Source organism: Apostichopus japonicus, chromosome 1 (assembly GCF_037975245.1).
Source record: "Apostichopus japonicus isolate 1M-3 chromosome 1, ASM3797524v1, whole genome shotgun sequence".
In the NCBI taxonomy this organism is placed as follows: Eukaryota; Metazoa; Echinodermata; class Holothuroidea; order Aspidochirotida; family Stichopodidae; genus Apostichopus; species Apostichopus japonicus.
The window spans coordinates 18,958,398-18,978,781 of NC_092561.1; the positions used below are offsets into that span (position 1 = coordinate 18,958,398).

The following is a 20,384-nucleotide window of genomic DNA, read 5'->3' on the forward strand; positions in this document are numbered from 1 at the left end:
TAAGATATTGACAGTTTTCAGTTGACAGTTCACGTAACAAATGACGTGTTATTCTACACTTGTCACTAATATCTAGGAAAACTCCATTATCTGACTTCTGTTTTCATTTCCATCATCGATCTGGTCATCCTCAGCATTTATTGGAGATTAACAGCTTTCTTGTTATCGGGTAAAAGATTTTGTGACTTTTGTCGCTTTGGTTCGCACTAATGACGTGCGTATATGGCCTACTTTACTTTACTTTACTACTTTCGGTGTGAAAAGAAGGGGGGTAAATGCAATGACCTGACCAATGTCTTCACAGTTCTTGATTTCGGAATTTACATATAAATCAAAGAAATATATCGCTCGTAAATCGAATTTATTCTTACCGACCCAACCATGCGTATAGTACACACGTTAGCAAATTGTACTCAGTATTTCATTTATATATATATATATGTGTGTGTGTGTTTGGTAGTAATATAAGTTTATATGTATATATATACAAACCAATGCGTACACGCTGCACTTATAATACGCTATTGCTATCAGCCAGGAGTTACCATACCTGTAAGAACGGGTACTGTAAGTATAACCTATTATTTCATTCAACTCATTTTTGTTTTATATATACATACACAAAGGCAACTATGTGTATTGCTATATGCCATTTGTAGGCCCTATATGTGCTGTGACCAGTGTTTACTCTGTATGAGTGAATCAGGTAAGCCCATTATTTTTCAGGCTGTAGGCCCAGGGGTGGACCAAGACAGTGTAAATTGCTACCAGCTTGCACGTACGTTCGTTCGGCAACTGACCATGACGGCGCCGTGGACCAAGTCAGTAATATCACGTATAGGCCAATGCGCACCTGTGTAGCCGGGTTTGTGCTAAGGAGTATCATATAACGCCATTGTTTGAGTACAGGTAGTAATTACGTCAACACCTTTGTTAAGGTTCGGTTCAGTATATCCGTTGTAAATGCATAACATTGCTAACTCTAAGCTATATGCTAATTTATAAATTGTCCGTGTAGTCGCGAATGTCTGATTCCGTCTGTAAGTTATGCATTCTTTATGGTATTACATATAGACACGCTATTGTAAAGTGACTTGAAAAGACTCACATTTACTGATACCAACACCCCTCTCCCCACCCCACCAACCCCTCTCATCGCCCACGTGTCACGTGTAGTCCGCGCTTTTGCAGCCAGATTTCTGCAACGGTAGGCCATATAGTTGAACCTCCCCTCATACATACTTCAATAAAATGTTTGTAATAACATTTAAAGCTTATAGTGGTTGTTAGTAACCATGGCAGCTCTCATGTGACTTTTTTGTTTCGAAAGCTAAGAAAACTATTTCTCTATTTCAGATCGAGATGTCCTCTTTAATCACCGGCGCAGAGCAAGCGACAGATGCTTTAGAGGAAGAAGAAGCAGCAGAAAATTATGATGACGTCACAAATATAGAGAATATTGATTCTGCTGATGAGGATGGAGATACTGTCGAGAGACAAAAAGTCGAAGAAGAAGAAGAAAACTATCATGAGGAGGAAAAAGACGAGGATCAACCCATTAAGGAGACAACAATAGATGAGGATGTATCAGGTGATACATCACATGACCTAGTCACGCAAAGCATGATGGGTGATGAGACGCTGGAAGGATCCACCATAGAGCAAAAGAAGAGACAAGTTGGACCCAACAACGTCGAGAGGCAGAAAATGTTTATCATTTGTTCGATAATACTTTTCGTGGTCTGTATCAATTGTTTCTTCAACTCTTTACAATGTGGATTCGTCTTTGATGATAACAAGGCGGTTATCAGTAATTTAGATCTACGACCATCTACTCCCATCTGGGACCTCTTTAAGAACGATTTCTGGGGTACACCACTGACGAGTGTAAGTAGAAAAACTCATTGACAGATCACTCTTCGATGGGTGTTATTATGGTGTGATGTGGTGTTTATGTTTGTGCTAAAAATATATTGGGTTATGTCGATACCGCTGGTGTCGTTTTGGTGTATCGCGGTGCTAATGTGGTGCTATAGGAAGTGATACGTGTCGTATTGTATTGTGCTATAGGCGCAGCTATCGTATGCACAGGGTATCGTGGTAGTGTGTGGTGTTGGTTTGCGCTACAGTTGTTGTGTGGTCCTTAGTGATGTTGGATACCAAAGCCTGCTATAAGCTATGAAGCGTTGTGGGGGTTTATGTTGTGATATGTAAGGGTAATGTAGTATTATGTGGTGTTGTGTGGTGGTAAGCGGCGTTCTGTGGTGCTTCTTGATGCTATGATGTGCTGTTTTGTGCGGTATTATATAGTGTAGTGTAGTCACCTACCGATAACATGTGACTTCATATATGTATCTTTGCCTTTTCCCCATTGAAATGTGTTCTAATCTCAGTTGGTAAAAATTTCGTTTTTGGTTAAAGAATGGAAATGTAAAGGGATTTTCTGAAGCTCCTAACTATGTACAACTATAGTATACAACTAGTATGAAAATAACAAAGACCCATTTTAGCTGTAAAGGGGTTCGATGGTTCGACCAGTGAGACTCGTATATAACTGAGACATAAGGTCTTGGTTGTTCAAAATGTGACAAAAAAAATCTCTTCTATCGAATTCGATCTTAAGTGTAAAAGTAAGTTGGCCTGACGTTTCGATCCTAGCAGGATCTTCTTCAAATGCTAAATGGCAAGTGACAGTCGATCTTAGCTAAATGATTATTATGGTTTATTTTTATTTGTTGAATAAACAGGATAGAAGTCATAAGTCATACCGCCCTCTCACTGTTCTCACCTTCCGATGGAACTACTTTCTTGGTGAACTAGAACCAGGCGGTTATCATTTCTTTAACATGATATTTCATTGGATACTCTGCGTACTAATCCTGCACGTTTTCAAGATGTTTCTCTCCGATTGGCTGGCATTTATCCTATCGATGCTGTTTGCTGTACATCCCATACACACAGATGCGGTAACGTATTATATACTCTTTCACAATCATCACATTTCATGCGCATGCTCAGATGATCTTCTCATTTTAACCGAAGTATTGAGTTGAACCAATTATCATATAAGTAATTTGAAGCAAGAGTTGGAACTTTTTGCCAGTTTGCTTTACAAATGTCATTGATATTGTAATAAAAGCGGCGTGTCTGGTCGACACAATGTCAGGAATTTAAAAAAAAGGAACTTCTAGCATTGGTCGCTGACTGACATTCAAATGGGTACGAAAATGCAGGATGGTGTGTAAGTTTAATCAACTTAGATATATGTTTCATTCAATTTTGAGATCAATGCAATAAACCCGCTTTTTAAGAATATATGAACACAAAAACCTGAATTTAATGTTTAAATTCCACAGCGGCTTTTAAAGTAGAAATATTAAACACCTAGTTTTAATAAATCACTAAATATATGAGTGCTAAAACCTGCTGTTAATTTTTAGTGCCTCGTATAACCTGCTTTTAACGTAGCTGTTTGAGTTTTGTCATTCACATTTCACATCTTAACAGAATCATTAAAAAACTAAAAACGTTTTGATCAAAATTGACCTTTGCGTATCTATGCAAGTCACACGTAGGCCTACTATAAGCAAAGCTATGATCTGCAACATTTATTGAAAATGACATGATACTTCAGTCCCAATTCTTATATGCTAATTAAGTCTCTATTATGTTTAAAAGTATGCCAAAAACAGTATAAACTGAGTAAAAATACGAACAGATATCCTTAACGTTTTAATGATCTGTTGTGACATGATGTTACATGTATATTAACAATCTGGTGAAATCAATTCAAATGCCAATGGGTAGCGAGACTATACTTACAATATGCTACAATCATATCAATTTATTTAGGGGGTCTTTGGAGAAATTAGGTCAGTGGGATTTAGCTTTGTGGGCACCTGTCCTTGACGTTATAATGCTCTGACGTTTTCCAGAAATTAAGAGGGGAAAAAAAGTAAAAATTGGCGTCATAATTTATAATTAGGATACGTTTTATTTTTACCTGTTTCTAATCTTAGTTTGTAAGATATGTTGGCTTACTGTTCTATAAATTGTCTCTCTCTCACCGTGTTTCATTTTCTTTTTTATCAGTGGTCTTGTTGATCATATTTTAAAATAATATTTTATAGTTTATATTTCGGGTTTTGTCTCACATCTCTGACAGGTCTCCGGTATTGTAGGTCGCGCCGAATCTTTATCATCAATTTTTGCCCTGTCTGCTCTCTGTACATATTCTATGGCTGGTGGATACCGAAAAAGAACAGGTTAACAATATATCCTAAAATATTCCTAAACTTATTTCACACTAAAGTAAAGGAGTGTTTATCAAGAACTATATGATATGATTGCTTCATCAGACAAAAATTCAGTCAGGCATTTCATTTAGACAAAGAATAAACCTTGAAATAGGATTCGGTAGTTTAATCAGGGCTCTGGGTTAACTCAACGTCCTTGAGCGAGTTATACCACCAATTGTCAAGTTGTGACGCTACGGTGGGCTTCAATGCGACCCTGTTTTATGAAAAGATGCCTTATTCAATGTAGTTATAAAAGCACTTCAACAACCTTTGTACTAGATTAGAGGTATGCTGTATTGGCCCCAGATATGCTAGATATTCAAATATGGTCACATTTGGTCAAAATTCGTAGACTGTTTTTATCACAACCTTCGATGAAATTTTCCTCACTGGGACCATACAGTCATCTTGTGAGCTGCTTAAACATGTCTGAGAACAATTTGGGGAGAAAAAACCTCCAGGAAAGTACTTTTTGAAAACTTCTAGCAATTATAACATGCTATAATTTGGGGCATATACTGACTACCTTTAATTAACGCTGGTTTTGTACATCTTCTTGTGCATTTTGTTAGGACGTGATTCTACTAATTTAAAGAAGCCTTTAGTTTATATGAAACTGAGGGGGTGCGTTTTATTTACCAAAGCAAAAAAAAAGAGAAAAAGAAATGAAATGATAAGATGCCCGTTACCATGACAATTTTTTAAAGACTTTATGTCGCTAACGGAGTCACGTAGCGTGATATAACACCTTCTTTTTGCGATGTGCATGAGATGACCCATATATACATATTTGTTGTGACGTGATATTTCTTTTTTAATGCAGTCTATATATAAAATAGTCATAATACAAATTACTAACAAATCAGTAGTATATATTTATTGTTTTAATCAGTTTTTAGGAAAACGTACTATTGAATTATTTTGGACATCTCTTTTCTATGCTTCGTATACTGTTTCTTTGCAAACGAGGATTGGCTATAAATGATTGACTGTTCTGATGATTATAAGCTAAATATTAAGATATTATAATATTTATATAAATTTATAACAATACAATTATTTTACTACGTTCTTACTATAATATCAAACCAGTACAAGAAAAAAACAAGACTTCTATTGGTCAGTTTTGCTTTCGTTGCTCACATCAATGAAAGCCTTCATCAAGATTAAAGCCACTGGAGTTTTTTTCAAGATGATCTCTAATCTATGAAATGTTCGTCATGGTTTCGCTTTTTGACCTTTAACCTTTGACAGACTGGCACTATATCTGGATCACCATTACTCTCGCTGTCATGGCAACGCTCTGCAAGGAACAGGGAATCACGATCGTTGCGGTGTGCTGTGCTTATGAAATATTTTGGTCACAGAAGGTAATTAACTTGCAGTCTGATTGTTACAGGATCGGAGGTCATAGTTCATATAAAAGCGACGAGTTTAAAGGGTGTGAAGACTCGCGCACAAACAAACGTCTCATGCCGGTAATCTGACCTAGTTTCGAATGAGGTGTAACAGAAGTGTTAGACACCACCATCGATCCCAGAAAATACACACACAGCTTGCTACCGTCGGTAAATAGACACTAGTGTACAGTCAATACATACAGCTACGGTCAATACCCAAAACACAGTGTACATAGCAGCGATGGATATCTCAAGATAAAAGATAACAAGGTATCACGTTTCATTACTGTCTGCATTTTGTAGCAACGGAAAGTTAACTTTTTCAGAGCGCGACACGCGGTTTGGGGCGAGTCTTCAATGCCTTTAATAGTTTTTAACCTAGTTTTAAATATGTATTGGAATATTATGTTAGACTTATTGTATTTAATTATTAAATATATAGGTAATAAGGTATACTAACACGTTACACGTAAAAGATCGAAAAACAGTCTTTAACTGTGTCACTGTGTAAACTAACGCCTTAAGGGCTCACACATACGACAGTGGATGCAAAATGGTGTGACGATTTTTTGTTTGTTTTAGAGAGAGATAAGGAAAATCTTTCGCGGATCTGATACGGCACGTGGGCCGCGTATTGGGAACCCCTGTTCTATGGCTTTTGCCGTGTAGTTCATTCTCTAATTCGAACCCTACGGTTTCCTCCATTTCAATTGTGGTATATGTCTCTTGTCAGTGTATCCCGACATCTTTGCCAGTCTGGTAACGCCTCATAATGTAGGCAATGTATAGTTATTGGTGTAGTATCGTATATCATAGTAAACAGTAGTTACTACCGTATCAATGTGATGATTTATTCAAATATCACTTTAGGTAATAGTTTGATAACCGCTATTAATCGTGACAAACAACCTACATCTATATTTCTTTTCTGTAGGATTAAAGGTAGTTATAATAGTGTCGCAATTTTAACCAATAGTCTCAAAGTTATCATGTATAACTGTTGCGCTCAATTCTCTCTAACAGATTTCGTTATGGGAAGGTTTAGACTTACTCAAGTCGGCTGTGACGTCACCACAGCACATACCGTTATGGTTTGTAGCTTCTGTGTTCAGAATGTTAGCGCTCCTTTCTTCAGCTGTTCTGCTAGTCGTACTGCGAATCATCATAATGAGCGCTCAACTGCCACATTTCGTTCGGTATGTCATCATAAATGTATCATTAAACCCAAAGAATGCACTGAAAAATCTTATTAAACATATATGAATATGCAACAGTATTATGAGATTCATAACTTTGTCTTAGGGTATGTTTATCGATATGATATATTGCATTCATTTATGACTTAAAGCATTCGTAACTACTACTCCAACGAATTGTCTCTCTTATTATCTATTCATTGTGTATTTCTATGATCATGCAAAATAAGCATTCATCGAAGCTATAATTAGTGAATATGCAACAGCCTAGATTAATCACCATTAAGAACAATTATGTTTACTTTTTCATTTCTTTTCATCTGCTAACAGACAGGACAATGCTAACGCCAAGTAAATTATCTCTCTCATATAATTTTATCTCCAACTTCTACAATCATTCAATAAGTATTGAGCAATTCATACAGAAATGTTATTATCAGCCTAATGAATATGCAACAGCCTAATGATGTCATGACTATTCATTTTATTCCGTTTTGGCCTCATTTTCAGATATGACAATCCAATAGCCTTCGCAACTGCTCCTACCAAGCAGTTGTCCCTCTCATATCTCTTCCCCCTAAATTTTTGGCTGCTCGTGTACCCCTATAAACTGATCTGTGACTATAGTGGGAGCACAATCCCATTGGTCACTAAAGTGACCGACCCCAGGAATCTAGCCACTCTGAACTTTATCGGTGGATTAGGGGCACTCACTTATCTGGCATTGACAGGACGAAACAGGCTATCCAGGCAGATTGCAATGGTAAGAACTAAAAAATAAGATCTGTTAAGTCAATAACTGTCGATCTTAAAGGGTGTGAAGACTCGCGCAAAAAGAAACGTCTAATGCCGGTAATCTGACCTAGTTTCGAATGAGGTGTAACAGACGTGTTAGGCAGTACCATCGATCCCAGAAAATACACACACAGCTTGCTACTGTCGGTAATTAGACAATAGTGTACAGTCAGTACATACAGCTGCGGTCAACATCTACAGCACAGTGTATAAACGATACAGCGATGGACATCTCAGGTCCAGCTAAAGATAACAATTAAGGTATCACGTTTCATTACTGTCTGCATTTGGTAGCGACACGAACAGAACGTCACTTGTTGCAAGCAACGGAAAGTTAACTTCTCCAGATGGCCACACGCGGTTTGGGGCGAGCCTTCAATGCCTTTCAATGAATGAAATGGGTAGAGAGTGAGGTGCAATGGTGGATGGCGGGCCCTATTGTTAATTGTACTAAATTAATAACTCATTAATTACATAAACGTGGCCAGTTACATTGTTTATCTTCGGGGATATGTTGCCCAGAAAATGAATACATTATGTTTCATTCTCTTTTTATAGGCTCTGGCTTTCCTGGTTTTCCCATTCTTGCCTGCTTCTAATATTTTCTTTCCGGTTGGATTCGTGATTGCTGAGCGAATTCTTTATTCACCAAGCATTGGTTTCAGTATGTTAGTTGTGATTGGTCTGCAACAGATTCTAAAATACAAGAAGTAAGTCAAGCTGAACGCAAATTTTAAAAGTCTCTATGTAAGCTAAAGGCTCTATAACCCGGGTTTACTGCATGCAGTCCATTTGATCTTAGATAATTCTTTCTAAACAGGTCCACCCCTCGCTATTGGTGAGATTTAGAAATTCGCCAATTCGCCAAATTCTGCCAACTAACTATAGACACCTGCTTCCGTGACTTTTTCCTTGGCGAACCGACGTTGTGATTTCCCAAGGCTATATATAGTTACGACCTCAAATTTAGTCTAGGCCTAAAAGCACCCAATATATATATATAGCCTATACTCCAAAATGTTTGATGATTCAACTGCACTTTTATTGATTTGGTTGGATTTGGACTGACTTGATTGCATATTGATTGAAATCTAGTAAACACAACTTACCGATCAACATTTTTTATCAAAAGTTAGGAAGGAAGACACTGGTGGACAGCTATATGTAACCAGTGGCGTGTTAAGGTTTCATGGACTCGGTTCCATGGCAACGCGTTTAAACAATACCTGCTTTATATTTAATGAGAAGAAACAATTCCACTGAAGTTAAGATAAAAATAAGATAAAAGAGAATAAAAGAGAAAATAAGATTAAACGTATGTTAAAATTTAATTCCACTTAATAAGTGCAATCGTGTATAATTTAGTGAAATCAATTTTCAGCTCAATTTAAATTGTACTATACTTTAGTAAAATGGTATATTTTATTCTTTAAGCTGACCTTGAGGACCTGTGGCCATAGTGACCAACCTCGTAATAGGTAACCTTGGCAACCATTGGTATGGTCTGGACTATTATCTTCCGAATTACTTACATCTACTTGCAGCTACATTTCATAAAGTAGAATAGCTCCACTTTCTCAAGTCATCTCATCATTTTCTTTAATATCTTCTCATTATACTTTCTCCATAAAGCAGAATAGCGCCACTTTCTCAAGTCATCTCATCATTTTCTTTAATATCTTCTCATTATACTTTCTCCAGCTCTTTTCCCAGATGAAAAGAGGTGCAATAGGTATACTCTGATCAACAAAAGCATTGACAAAAGCCATTTTCTTTATATATATTTTGTGCAACCGTGTTTTGTCAATGACAATGTAAGGCATTTTGTTTGTCTTGATTTTCGTCTTGATTTCGTCTATATTTCCTGCTAGGTTTAACCACTTAATGTATCTACTTCTGGGCACAACTCTCTTCCTTCATGGGGCTAGAACAGCTCGCAGAAACGAAGACTGGTAATATAAACAAATGTGCATTATATTACTTTATGAATTAATTTAAGCGATGAATGTTGGGTCCATTCAAAGTTATAATAAGTAAAGGTAATTGGTTATCATTGATCACGTGACTGTGACGATGACTGAAGCTCAGAGTCATAGAAGGATCTGACGTCATCGTACTTTCATTTTACTTGTCATTTAATTACGAAAAACCCTTTTCGTTACCGATTAATTTCTTCTTCATATCAATATGATTATTATTAAAAAGTGTGTTTGTTGTATCCACCATTGTAGCGAATAATCTAATATGTAAAGTAAAAAAGAAAGAAACTTCAAATACTTCTGACCACTTTCCTATCGGTTCATATATCTATATATTACTTTCGCATTTATTTACAACTGGATGCCAGCAACCATATTTTTCCTGATGAATATTCAGTGAAAAAAGATATATATATAAATATATATATATATATATATATATAAATATATATATATATATATATAAATATATATTTCTATTTCTATATATTTATATGTTTATTATACCAGGATATCTAAAGAATCTTTGTTTCGTGCGGGACTACAAGTAACAACAGACAATGCTAAACTTTGGTTGAATTTGGGTCATTTTTACGAAAACACAGGACAGAAACAAGAGGCCTTAGCTTGTTACAACGCCTCCTTTAAAAGGTAAATATCTTCCATTAGTTTGTATAATTAAAAAGACCTTTACACGGTTGCACAATTACTGTGGGAGATATCATGGAGGTGTAATGTAAAAGTTTACTATATTTTTTTTTGGGGGGGGGGGGTGGGGGGAATTGAAGAATTTGTCGACATTTTAAAGTTGTACCGTAAAATCATGCGTGAATATGTTTATGTATCTGCGTGATATTATGACTACCAATGGGAAGGGGCAGAGAAGAGGTGTTGGAACTGAACCGTCTGATTTTATTATATGGAGATGAAGCCCCCCCCCCCTCACCACCCTCCCCTTCTCTCTAGAAATATATGTGTGCTTGTGCCCCGGCTTTGTCAGTCTAGTAACACCTGTTATATCCAGCCGCAGATATATTTGTCCCACAATTAAAAGATTTATTTTTTTGTTGCATTTTTTTATGTTAATATATAAGTATATGTATATATATTTATATTTGATGTCATTACAGCGAGTACGCGATCGAAAATGGTGCTTTGACTGAAATTGGGCGGTTGCACTTTTCGATGGGTGACGACGTGATGTCGGAGTACTATCTCAGCCAAGCGCAAAAGTACATGGCGCCACGCGGAAACGGCCGCTACTCTCCGAAATACGTACAGACATTTTATCATATGGCTATGATTAGAGCGAAGAACGAAAGTCAATGGCCAGAAGCAGAAAATGTAAGAATATTTTATACAAGCATAAGTATTCCTTTAACTTCCCAATCAATGACATATAAGTCATAAATATTGTCAAACATAAAAGAAACATAAAAGGAACATTAAAATAGCTGTTTTTGTGGAGGGGGGGGGGTGTTTGTTCACAGTAATAGCTTTTGGGATTAGCTTAATCTGATCCTGAAAGTCCATCATAGCAACATTATGCAGTACATTAGGGTTGACCAATCAAATCTCAATTTAAATTAATGTATTAATATTAGAAAACTGCAGTATTATTTTGCTTTTGGGCATTTAATTAATACTGATATAATAAGCTGTCTGATCGAGACAATATTGCGATTGTATCAAATCAATTTTGTGAATAATTCATTCATACTTTCACATGGTTAATAAAAATTAATAGTAAAGGAAGGCGTCTTGCTTTGACCGTTTACCATCTTAAGTTGACGAATCTGAGAAAGTCGCTTTCGGCGTAGGCTAGTAGATGTATAATACTAAGTAACCGGTACTCACCACTGGATAAGTAATACATGGTAAGTCATGGCGCTTACAATTCTCCGTATCACGTGGAAACGGATTTTGATTTAAGAGAGCCCAAAGTTATAGTGACGTCCCTTAATTTATAATCTTCTTCTTCTTCTCCTTCTCCTTCTCCTTCTCCTTCTCCTTCTCCTTCTCCTTCTCCTTTTCCTTCTCCTTTTCCTTCTCCTTTTCCTTCTCCTTCTCCTCCTTCTCCTCCTTCTCCTCCTTCTCCTCCTTCTTCTCCTCCTTCTTCTCCTTCTCCTTCTCCTTCTCCTTCTCCTTCTCCTTCTCCTTCTCCTTCTCCTTCTCCTTCTCCTTCTCCTTCTCCTTCTCCTTCTCCTTCTCCTTCTCCTTCTCCTTCTCCTTCTCCTTCTCCTTCTCCTTCTCCTTCTCCTTCTCCTTCTCCTTCTCCTTCTCCTCCTTCTCCTCCTTCTCCTCCTTCTCCTCCTTCTCCTCCTTCTCCTCCTTCTCCTCCTTCTCCTCCTTCTCCTCCTTCTCCTTCTCCCCCTTCTCCTCTTTCTCCTCCTCCTTCTCCTCCTCCTCCTTCTCCTCCTCCTCCTCCTCCTCCTCATTCTCCTTCCCCATATATAGATGTTGAAGAAGGCAATCCGACTAAACAATGAATATGAAGATGCTTACAAGGCGTTGAGTGATCTGTATCTGTCCATGAATGAGTTTCACAAAGCAACTGGGATTTTAAGGAGATACTTAGCTATAGATCCAAGAAACTGTAAGATACTGTCTGCTGTAAGTCGTTTTCTCCCCTTCTTCTTAGTTACGACCCATGACCTTACATTAATTAATGTACCAGCTTCACACAGTGACAATAGATTTACAAAGTGTCGCTAGTACACTTACCAGTACCAATCCTAAAGTGTGAGTACAAAATATAGATAACTATAAACTTACAATCGACTACAAGCCCATGCAATAGGACCGCAAGAATGGTTCATACACATTTCCCAACACCTACATGCATATGATACGAGTATCTGTACGATTTATCAGTAAGTTTTATGTTGTTTACTGGCATCTCCATAGTTACTAGTTTCGCCATAAGCACCAGTATTTCCATAGTTACCAGTCTCTCCATAGTTACTGGTACCTCCATAGACATCTTTCGGTGCAGGCAGTAGTGTGTGTGTGCAAATGGGGAGGAAGGGGGAGCGGGGAGGAGGGTGGCGGGTTACCATGGTTTCTCCATATCCATCGTCAAGTAAAATCTCCGTTCAGTTGGGAAGAGTTATGCGTATTCAGTTCGGGAAGAATGATGGACCACTAGTTTGGGTAGACTCCGTTTTCTGTTTTTCAAACTCGCACTAAATTCAATAGTATTAAAATTAAAATGCTAAGATGCAACTAACAAGGACTGGGAAGTGCCATTTCCAGCAATCTGGGAGGCATTTTCAGCCAAAATTTTCTTGTACGCTTCTCGCCAAATATGGTGGCGCTACGCTTAGATAGTTTGCAATGCCGTATCTAAGACTCTGATAGTTTGCCTACAGTTTCGCCCCTCCCTTGGCAATTTTCTGGCTACGCGCCTGGGGGAGGGGGAAGGGAGAGGGGGAAGGGGTGATATATCTCTCTTTTACTTGTTTTCATTGTTTTTTATTGTTTTTATTTGACCACAGCTAGGAAGACTCTACGCAATTGGAAAGAACACAAATGAGGCTTTGTACTATTTTGAGCAATGTTTGAGCTATTCACCAAGTAACGAGAATGCGCAGTACAACGTAGCTCTTATTTTGGAAAAAGGAACGGGAAATGAAGAGACTGAAAAATTAATAAATAGGTATATTTTTGCCGTATATTCATTTGATTAATTATTATTGTTTCTAATCAAAGTCGGTAAAAAAAGGGCTTTTATGAGTTGAATCTTCAATAATTCCACCAATGATGTAAAATGGATAATTTTTTCCTTTTTTAAATTACAAATTGCTAATGACCAGTGTTTGTGTTTAGAAGTATGAATGTTGACGAACGAGAAGTCGCAAATAAAGTATAATATATACCAGCTTCAAGCGATGTCTCACGTTGTCTCAATTAATTGGCGTGTGCCTAGAAATACATAAAGCAGCATTTTGCATCCTTTTCTATGATTTTTCTCAACCTCACTGACTCCACTATGCCATAACGACATATATAACTAGCTTATCTATTCAAATGTTGCTTCAAATGGTGGCAAAAAAGTCGAAAAATTTACAACTTTCAACTTTGTTTTTCTCGACGATATTTTCCGTTGGGATCCAAATAAACCTCGCCCATAATATGAATATTTCAATACTACGAACGTCATTGGCCATTACGTAATACAACAACATGCTTGATTTGTGTAGATTGTCTATGGCAGTTGTACCAGGGAGCTGTTAGAGTCCAGCTCGCTGGTTGTACCAAGTTACCAACTCGACGTTTGAATCTATTTTTAGCAACGGCTCATAACTAAACCTGCATCTGTGATTGGTTTGATTCAATATAGTGGGTTGGGGGAACTGTATGCGATTAATCTAAAATGTGGAATTTGTCGGTGGACAGTTCTCATTATCTGCAAATGTCCTTAATTACTCGCCAATTAACGCTTTTGGCAGGGAAAAAAACTTGGCTAATAACTTAGTTTGCTGTTTTGTGATTGATATATGTAAAAAAGTGGAAAACGGCGACAAAACGCAAAATGCTGCTTTGGGGGATGGGGTTGGGGAGGGGTGTCGGGAGGCGAGAGGTTTTTTGCTGTTGTTGCTGGGATGAGAATATATTTGTCCAGGAAGCTGATAGGAAATCAAGAAGGCATAATATTTCCACTTATCCATCAATTCCTGCCATTAAAATGTACATTTCATTTCCGAAATATGTCAAAAAACAATGTGTTAGTGCATAAACAATGGACCTTTTGTTAGAATAATACAATATGTTATATTCTATCCAATCAGGTACAAGAAATTAATAGACAGCTCTGAATCAAACAAAGCAGCTTATCTGATTAAACTTGGTGAGGTATACCGTAAATCTGGTGATTATGAAAACGCCCTCATCTGCTACACCAAGACACTAGAGGTAAGTTCTTCTATATACACATTTTTTTGTTGTTCGAAGTGGCCCGCGGTAATTTTAGAAATAGCTTTTAAATGAAGAAGACAAAAAAAAAAAAAAAAAAAAAAAAAAAAAACAATGGTAAGAATTCAGGGTCCAAAACTCTGTGTATTTCCACTCAAGACAGTACGTGCACTATATAAGACTAAACAATGAAGGATGACTTCGGTGCTTTGTTAGCCATCCCCTCCAACCCCCTCTCCCACCCCAACCGCCCCTCCCACCTCCCCGTCCCTCTTTCTTTACAAAGATCCGAGGTATCCATTAAAAATGAGATATATATTTTTACTTTTGGAACATGGTCTGTCAAGTTTATATGATAAATGTGATATTAAATGATTGATTAATTCACGATCAATCGAACATGGCGATTTATTATTTATAAATGTTCCTACACGGTGATTGGTTAATCTGTCACCCTGTATATATAGTGAAAATATTGAATATATATATTGAATATTTGATCTAACGGTCATCTCGGTTGACTGTGTATACTTGCTAATACTTAAATGATTGATTGATTAATTATTCATGCCATTTTACTTGATCGATTAATTATTCATTAAATGAAGATTGCATTCATCATGCATCCTATAGCACTGACTGACTAATTCGTCACAAAAGAACTATGGTATGCAGGAACGTTGATTATTATATTTGCTATCAATCTATCCATCGAGTGTATGCCATATTTAATAAACCTTGAACTTGATATATTCTTTAACCACCATGCATCAGTTATTTTCAGTTTTTGATTTTCTTTCGACAGCTGCTACCAGACGATAAACAGGCGCTATCAGCGTTAGGGGTAACACACAAGGCCCGGAATGATACCTTATCAGCCAGGGTTTACCTCCAGCGAGTAGTTGAGGTAAATATTGGATTACAAGTATCATGCAAATCAAATCATTTCAGAAGAAATTGCAGTGTGTTTGCTGGTATAACTATTGATTGATTTCTAGTATATACCTATAGAATGTAAGTCGTCGTTATGATAGGATAAACACACTGCAGAACGTAAGTGTGTGTCCCAGTCTCGAGTTATATAAGGTTCGAGACACTCCTAGATTAATGTATGTCGTCCAGTTACAGAGTTGTTGACAATTAACAATAATCATGGACGTTAAATATGAATGTAAAGAGACTGGCTTCGGTCGGCTTGCGGCTTTAAATTAAGCCAATGAGGCTTCCTCGTGAGTTCCTGCTTGCAGGAGGATCTAATATCCATACACACATACACGCGTTCATATATGGAGCATACGATGTGTGATATAGGGATATACGCAGTAAAGTTTCGTTTATTTCCCAAACACTAAGATAGAAGTGGCGTCATGTTAATAGATGAGCCGTATTAATTATCACCATCTTTCACCCAGTTGGAACATGTTTTTTTTTTCTATAACTATTCCTTCATATCCCACTTCAAAGCACTCATACTGACACTTTAAGCAGTACAAGGGCGGCAAAACGGGGGGGGGGCACAGGGGCACGTGCCCCCCCCCACTTTTCCTCAGGTTAAAAATGTGCCCTTTTTCTACATAAAAATTGAGGTGTCTCAAGTTACCAAGAGGCCAGGGAACCAGAATGAACACTCGGGAAGGGCCGTTTCCGGCCATCTGAGGGGTTTGTAAAACCAAAAATTTTCTAGTACGCTCCGCGCCATCCGATGGTGGCGCTCCGCTCAGATAGTTGTGCATACAAATTTGCAAATCCTGGCTACGCCCTGACTTTTAATGAATTTTTGTTGGTCAAACTCAAAGCTATTTCGAATGGAAAAAAAATTGTTAAGATATTAACAAGAAATAAACCCTAATTCGGAAGATTCCTAAATTAGCAACTAGCATGATTTCACCTCATTTTGTCTCAAAAGAAAACTTGTTCCTTGATTCCCAATTTGCACATTGGATATTGCAGTGCTAGTATGCATATTTTCCTTGAGGGGGGGGGGGGGGGCGTTGATGGAGTGATGTGTATACACAAATAAGATAATAAAATAAGAGTTATAAAGGGTACTAAATATAAGGCTGCATCAGTCCAATCGAATTTCTGCAAAGTGCCACTTTGATGTCGGTGCCCCCCCCCCCCCCCAGATTAAAAGTGCTTCCGCCGCCTTGAAGCAGTATGAATGTCTCATTTTTTGCCATCATCAGATAAAGCGTTATAGACCAGGAACTATTTGTACTTGCAGTACAAGTGGCTTAAAGCAGGAAACAGAATGACAGTTTAGAGTGGTATTAGCGATAAAACAATTGTCCCAACTGGCTGCCAGCTGCCATCTGTGTTTTGTTTTTTAATGTCTTCAATATGTTTTCTGATCACGTGACCACCCTCTAGCTCTATCCTGGCGATGATAAAGCCTGGCAGCGTCTAGGTGAACTCTACGTCGACGGCTTGGAGGCATTACAAGATGGACTGAAGGTAAATGACGTCATTATTACGTTAGACTAATACCGTAAAGTATTGAAGACTCGCTCCAAACCGCACCCGGCCATCAGAAAAAGTTAACTTTTTGTTGCTTGCAAGTGACGTTTTGTTCGTGTCGCTACAAAATGCAGACATTAATAAAACGTGATACCTTAATTATCTTTAGCTGGACCTGAGATTTCCATCGCTGTATCGTTTGTAGAATGAGCTGTGGGTATTGACCGCAGCTGTATGTACTGACTTATGTACACTAGCCTCTAATTACCGACGGTAGCAAGCGGTGTGTGTATTTTCTGGGATCGATGGTGGTGTCTAACACTTTTGTTACACCTCATTCGAAACTAGGTCAGATTACCGGCATTAAACGTTTCTTTTTGCACTTTTTAAATATTGGTCAGGGTGAAGGGTATGGGTCGGGTGGTGAAGGTAGCTAGTAAAGAGAGCCGAAGGAAGCTACCGCAACGCAAACTGCATTTGTCTCAAGCTGATCCCATTATACATGTACTTAACTGCCAAAGTATACTAACAAATCGTGCCACATTCATTTCGGTCCTAGATCTGATCTTTTCAATGCTTTCTTAAAACTGATTGCAATCTTAACGAGACCCTCAAGTATAAGTCAATTTTATTACGACATTATTGTAGAGTTATAACACACAAATTGGTTACCATGTTGAATGTATCATTGATTCGATGGGGCAAAAGAATTGGACAAAGTTACCTCGAAACTTTCAAACAAAATGAATTCTGCGCGGACAAGAAATCCAATATAAGAATGTCTATTTTTTTTTTCTATTTTTAACATATATAGGGACACAATTTTTATTTACATGTGTTTCATAAATTTGCATCAAGAAGGAAACTTTCTAATTAAAAAAACTAATTTTTTTTTCATTACGAAAATATGAATAATAATAATAATCAGCAGTCATTTTTACGACGCTTAAGCGACCACTTAAAATGTGGTAGAAACCCGTAAGAGCTTATACAACTTACGCGTCGGGTGGCTTCCAGTGCAGCATTTCAACTCAAATTTGTAATCTTTTCAATTTAGAAAATTATTTCAGATGGGAGAACCGTAGATTGCTCTTGGATGAAAAGCCCACCTTACTATAACCTGGCCGGGTATCGAACCCGGAACCTCCCGATTGCTAAGCCTCATTGCTTCAAAATACAACGGGCTTTATCCACTCGGCCACAGCACCTGTATATCAGTAAAGCTTTTGAACCAAAACAATCCTTTCTTGTTTAAGAAAAAATAGTCAGTACTTTTGAGGGGTTTTTTTTCTTCAAAAAACTGAGGGGCTGTGGTCACTTACCCCTCTTGTCCCCCCCCCCCCTGGCTCTGTGGACCCCTGATCCTATTCCACTCAGTCGATCAACACTATAATCGTAAAGAGACGAAATAATGCAGTTCTTTTGGAATGGACATTAAGACATAGCAAGACCGGTTAACCCATTATTCCCCCCCCCCCACAACCCCTATGAATTAACTCTCTCCCACCTACTATTATGATCCATTTTTTTTTACATTTGATTTTATACATGCACTTAATTTGTGACTGATTAATTGAATCACTTGACGTGTGTATTTGTATGATTTTTTTCTTTTCTTTTCGTTTCTTCCTTTTTTTCGTTACAGTGTTTTCAAAATTGCTTACGTGTAAATCCAGAAAATCTGCAATGTGAACATAACATATGCGTGATAATGGTGAGAGCTAAACAGTACAACGATGCGGTGACTTGTATGGAAAGACTAAGCAAAAAGAACCCTTCAGAAAGCACCCTAGCCGTCCTGGAGAAATTACGAACATACGTTGCTAAACAAGAAGCCAAAAAAGCCGAAATAGACTCACAAGTGACGTTAGAAATTGAAGACTAGAATATACCAAGGGTTCTATCTCCCCTGGTATTCACACTGGGTGTCGCGAGCCTTTCATTTAGGGTCGCTACCAATCAATTTGTAAAGTCCCAAAAACTTCCGAAAAAGAATATCTGGTTGATAAATGTTTTGGAAAATAATTAATGTGGAAAATCTTGAACATAACGGTCCGATAAATTACTTGAAAAAAGTTACAAATATAACCCAATGTTACATCTAAACACCTTTGATCGTATAACAAAAAAATACTCAACGGGGAGAGGGGGTGATGGGGAGGGGGTGGGGTGGGGAGGGGGCGTAAACCTTATTTCCGTTGACAACTTCACTAGGTCAAAATATCAGCCACAGTGGAATATCGCCCAGAAGATCGAGATGGAAATTGGTGCCAGAAAGCGATGCAAAGTATGAACATCATTATTCTAAGTTACTCAGTTATAGTTGTATTATTAATATTAGTTTTTAGAAGAACTTTGTAGTTGGTAGTGGGTTCTTTTAATTTTGCTTCCTACCCGAGACCAAGAAAATAATATGCACGCAATCTTGTGTGTGTTTTTTTTGTTTTTTGTTCATGGTGTAAGTGTGTGCGAGGTATTTTATAATTGTATGCGTGGTGAATTGATGTAATAACCATAAAACAAATATAAATATATAATTTTAAGTACAATATTAGCTCTGTCACGTTCATCATTCAGTTTTTGATCGGTTCAACAATTTTTCAATTGTTACTGTGGTTCAATCTAAAGCGCATTGTTGTGACGTTTTATTGTTTTTTAATCGTTTTTCTTTGTTTCATGCGTGAAGTAATTTTATGGATTTGATAAACATGTTCCAAACAGCTTACAGGGTTGTATTTTCTAATCAATGGCTGTTCTCTATTTCTCATCAAAACATGGTGTTCCCAAGGTTTCCTCGTACTCACGTGATAACCTGTTTTAATACAACCCCCCTCACCCCCCCCCGTCCCAAAAAGTCAGTCCGCATATACCTTTGCTATGATACTTCTCGTAGCATAACAACCCCCCATTGAAATCCCTTCGACAGCGTAATTCTTTTCGTTTGCCACGAATCACTGCCTTAAATCGGTTTAGTTTATCACAGAAGGGTACAGTTTATCCCAAATTGTCATGTCGAAGGCCGGACACAATGAAGAAAGTATTATAAACAACAACGAGGTTTACTAAAGAACTCGTGTTTATTGAATGAACCATCAAGTCATGTCGGAATCGTCTAACGAAGTGCAAGGATGCCAATTTAAACTTGAAATTAACTTTAATTCTATTGTTGCCAGATACTTAATAAACAAGAGGGCAATGTCATCGCCAGTAAACACTGATTTCGAATGAACAAATTTGTTAGCCTATTAGCTATGCAATCTGGCAATACCGTTTTCGAAGTTAACATTGACTACATTCTTTTGTGCACTGAGCAAAGCTAGGCTTGGAGTCCTGCTCCCAGAATGA

General features: G+C 37.6%; 1 protein-coding gene across 4 annotated transcripts; it reads left to right on the forward strand.

Annotated features, from left to right (window-relative positions):
• Positions 1-404: 404 nt before the first annotated feature.
• Positions 405-19,135, forward strand: LOC139970174 (protein O-mannosyl-transferase TMTC3-like). 4 transcript variants are annotated; one of them, XM_071975817.1, is made up of 17 exons: positions 405-567; positions 1,357-1,887; positions 2,748-2,966; positions 4,166-4,265; positions 5,553-5,668; positions 6,722-6,894; positions 7,405-7,657; positions 8,248-8,399; positions 9,561-9,641; positions 10,179-10,319; positions 10,799-11,012; positions 12,126-12,281; positions 13,166-13,326; positions 14,459-14,582; positions 15,388-15,489; positions 16,953-17,036; positions 18,685-19,135. In XM_071975817.1, the coding sequence occupies exons 1-17, from the start codon at positions 475-477 to the stop codon at positions 18,922-18,924; spliced, it is 2,940 nt and encodes a 979-aa protein (XP_071831918.1). In that variant the 5' UTR covers positions 405-474; the 3' UTR covers positions 18,925-19,135. The 4 variants fall into 4 exon arrangements, with proteins under 4 accessions (XP_071831918.1, XP_071831925.1, XP_071831931.1 ...); XM_071975824.1 differs by having other exon boundaries at positions 410-552; positions 18,685-19,132; XM_071975830.1 differs by lacking the exon at positions 405-567 and adding an exon at positions 589-706 and having other exon boundaries at positions 18,685-19,134.
• The last annotated feature ends 1,249 nt before the right edge of the window (positions 19,136-20,384 follow it).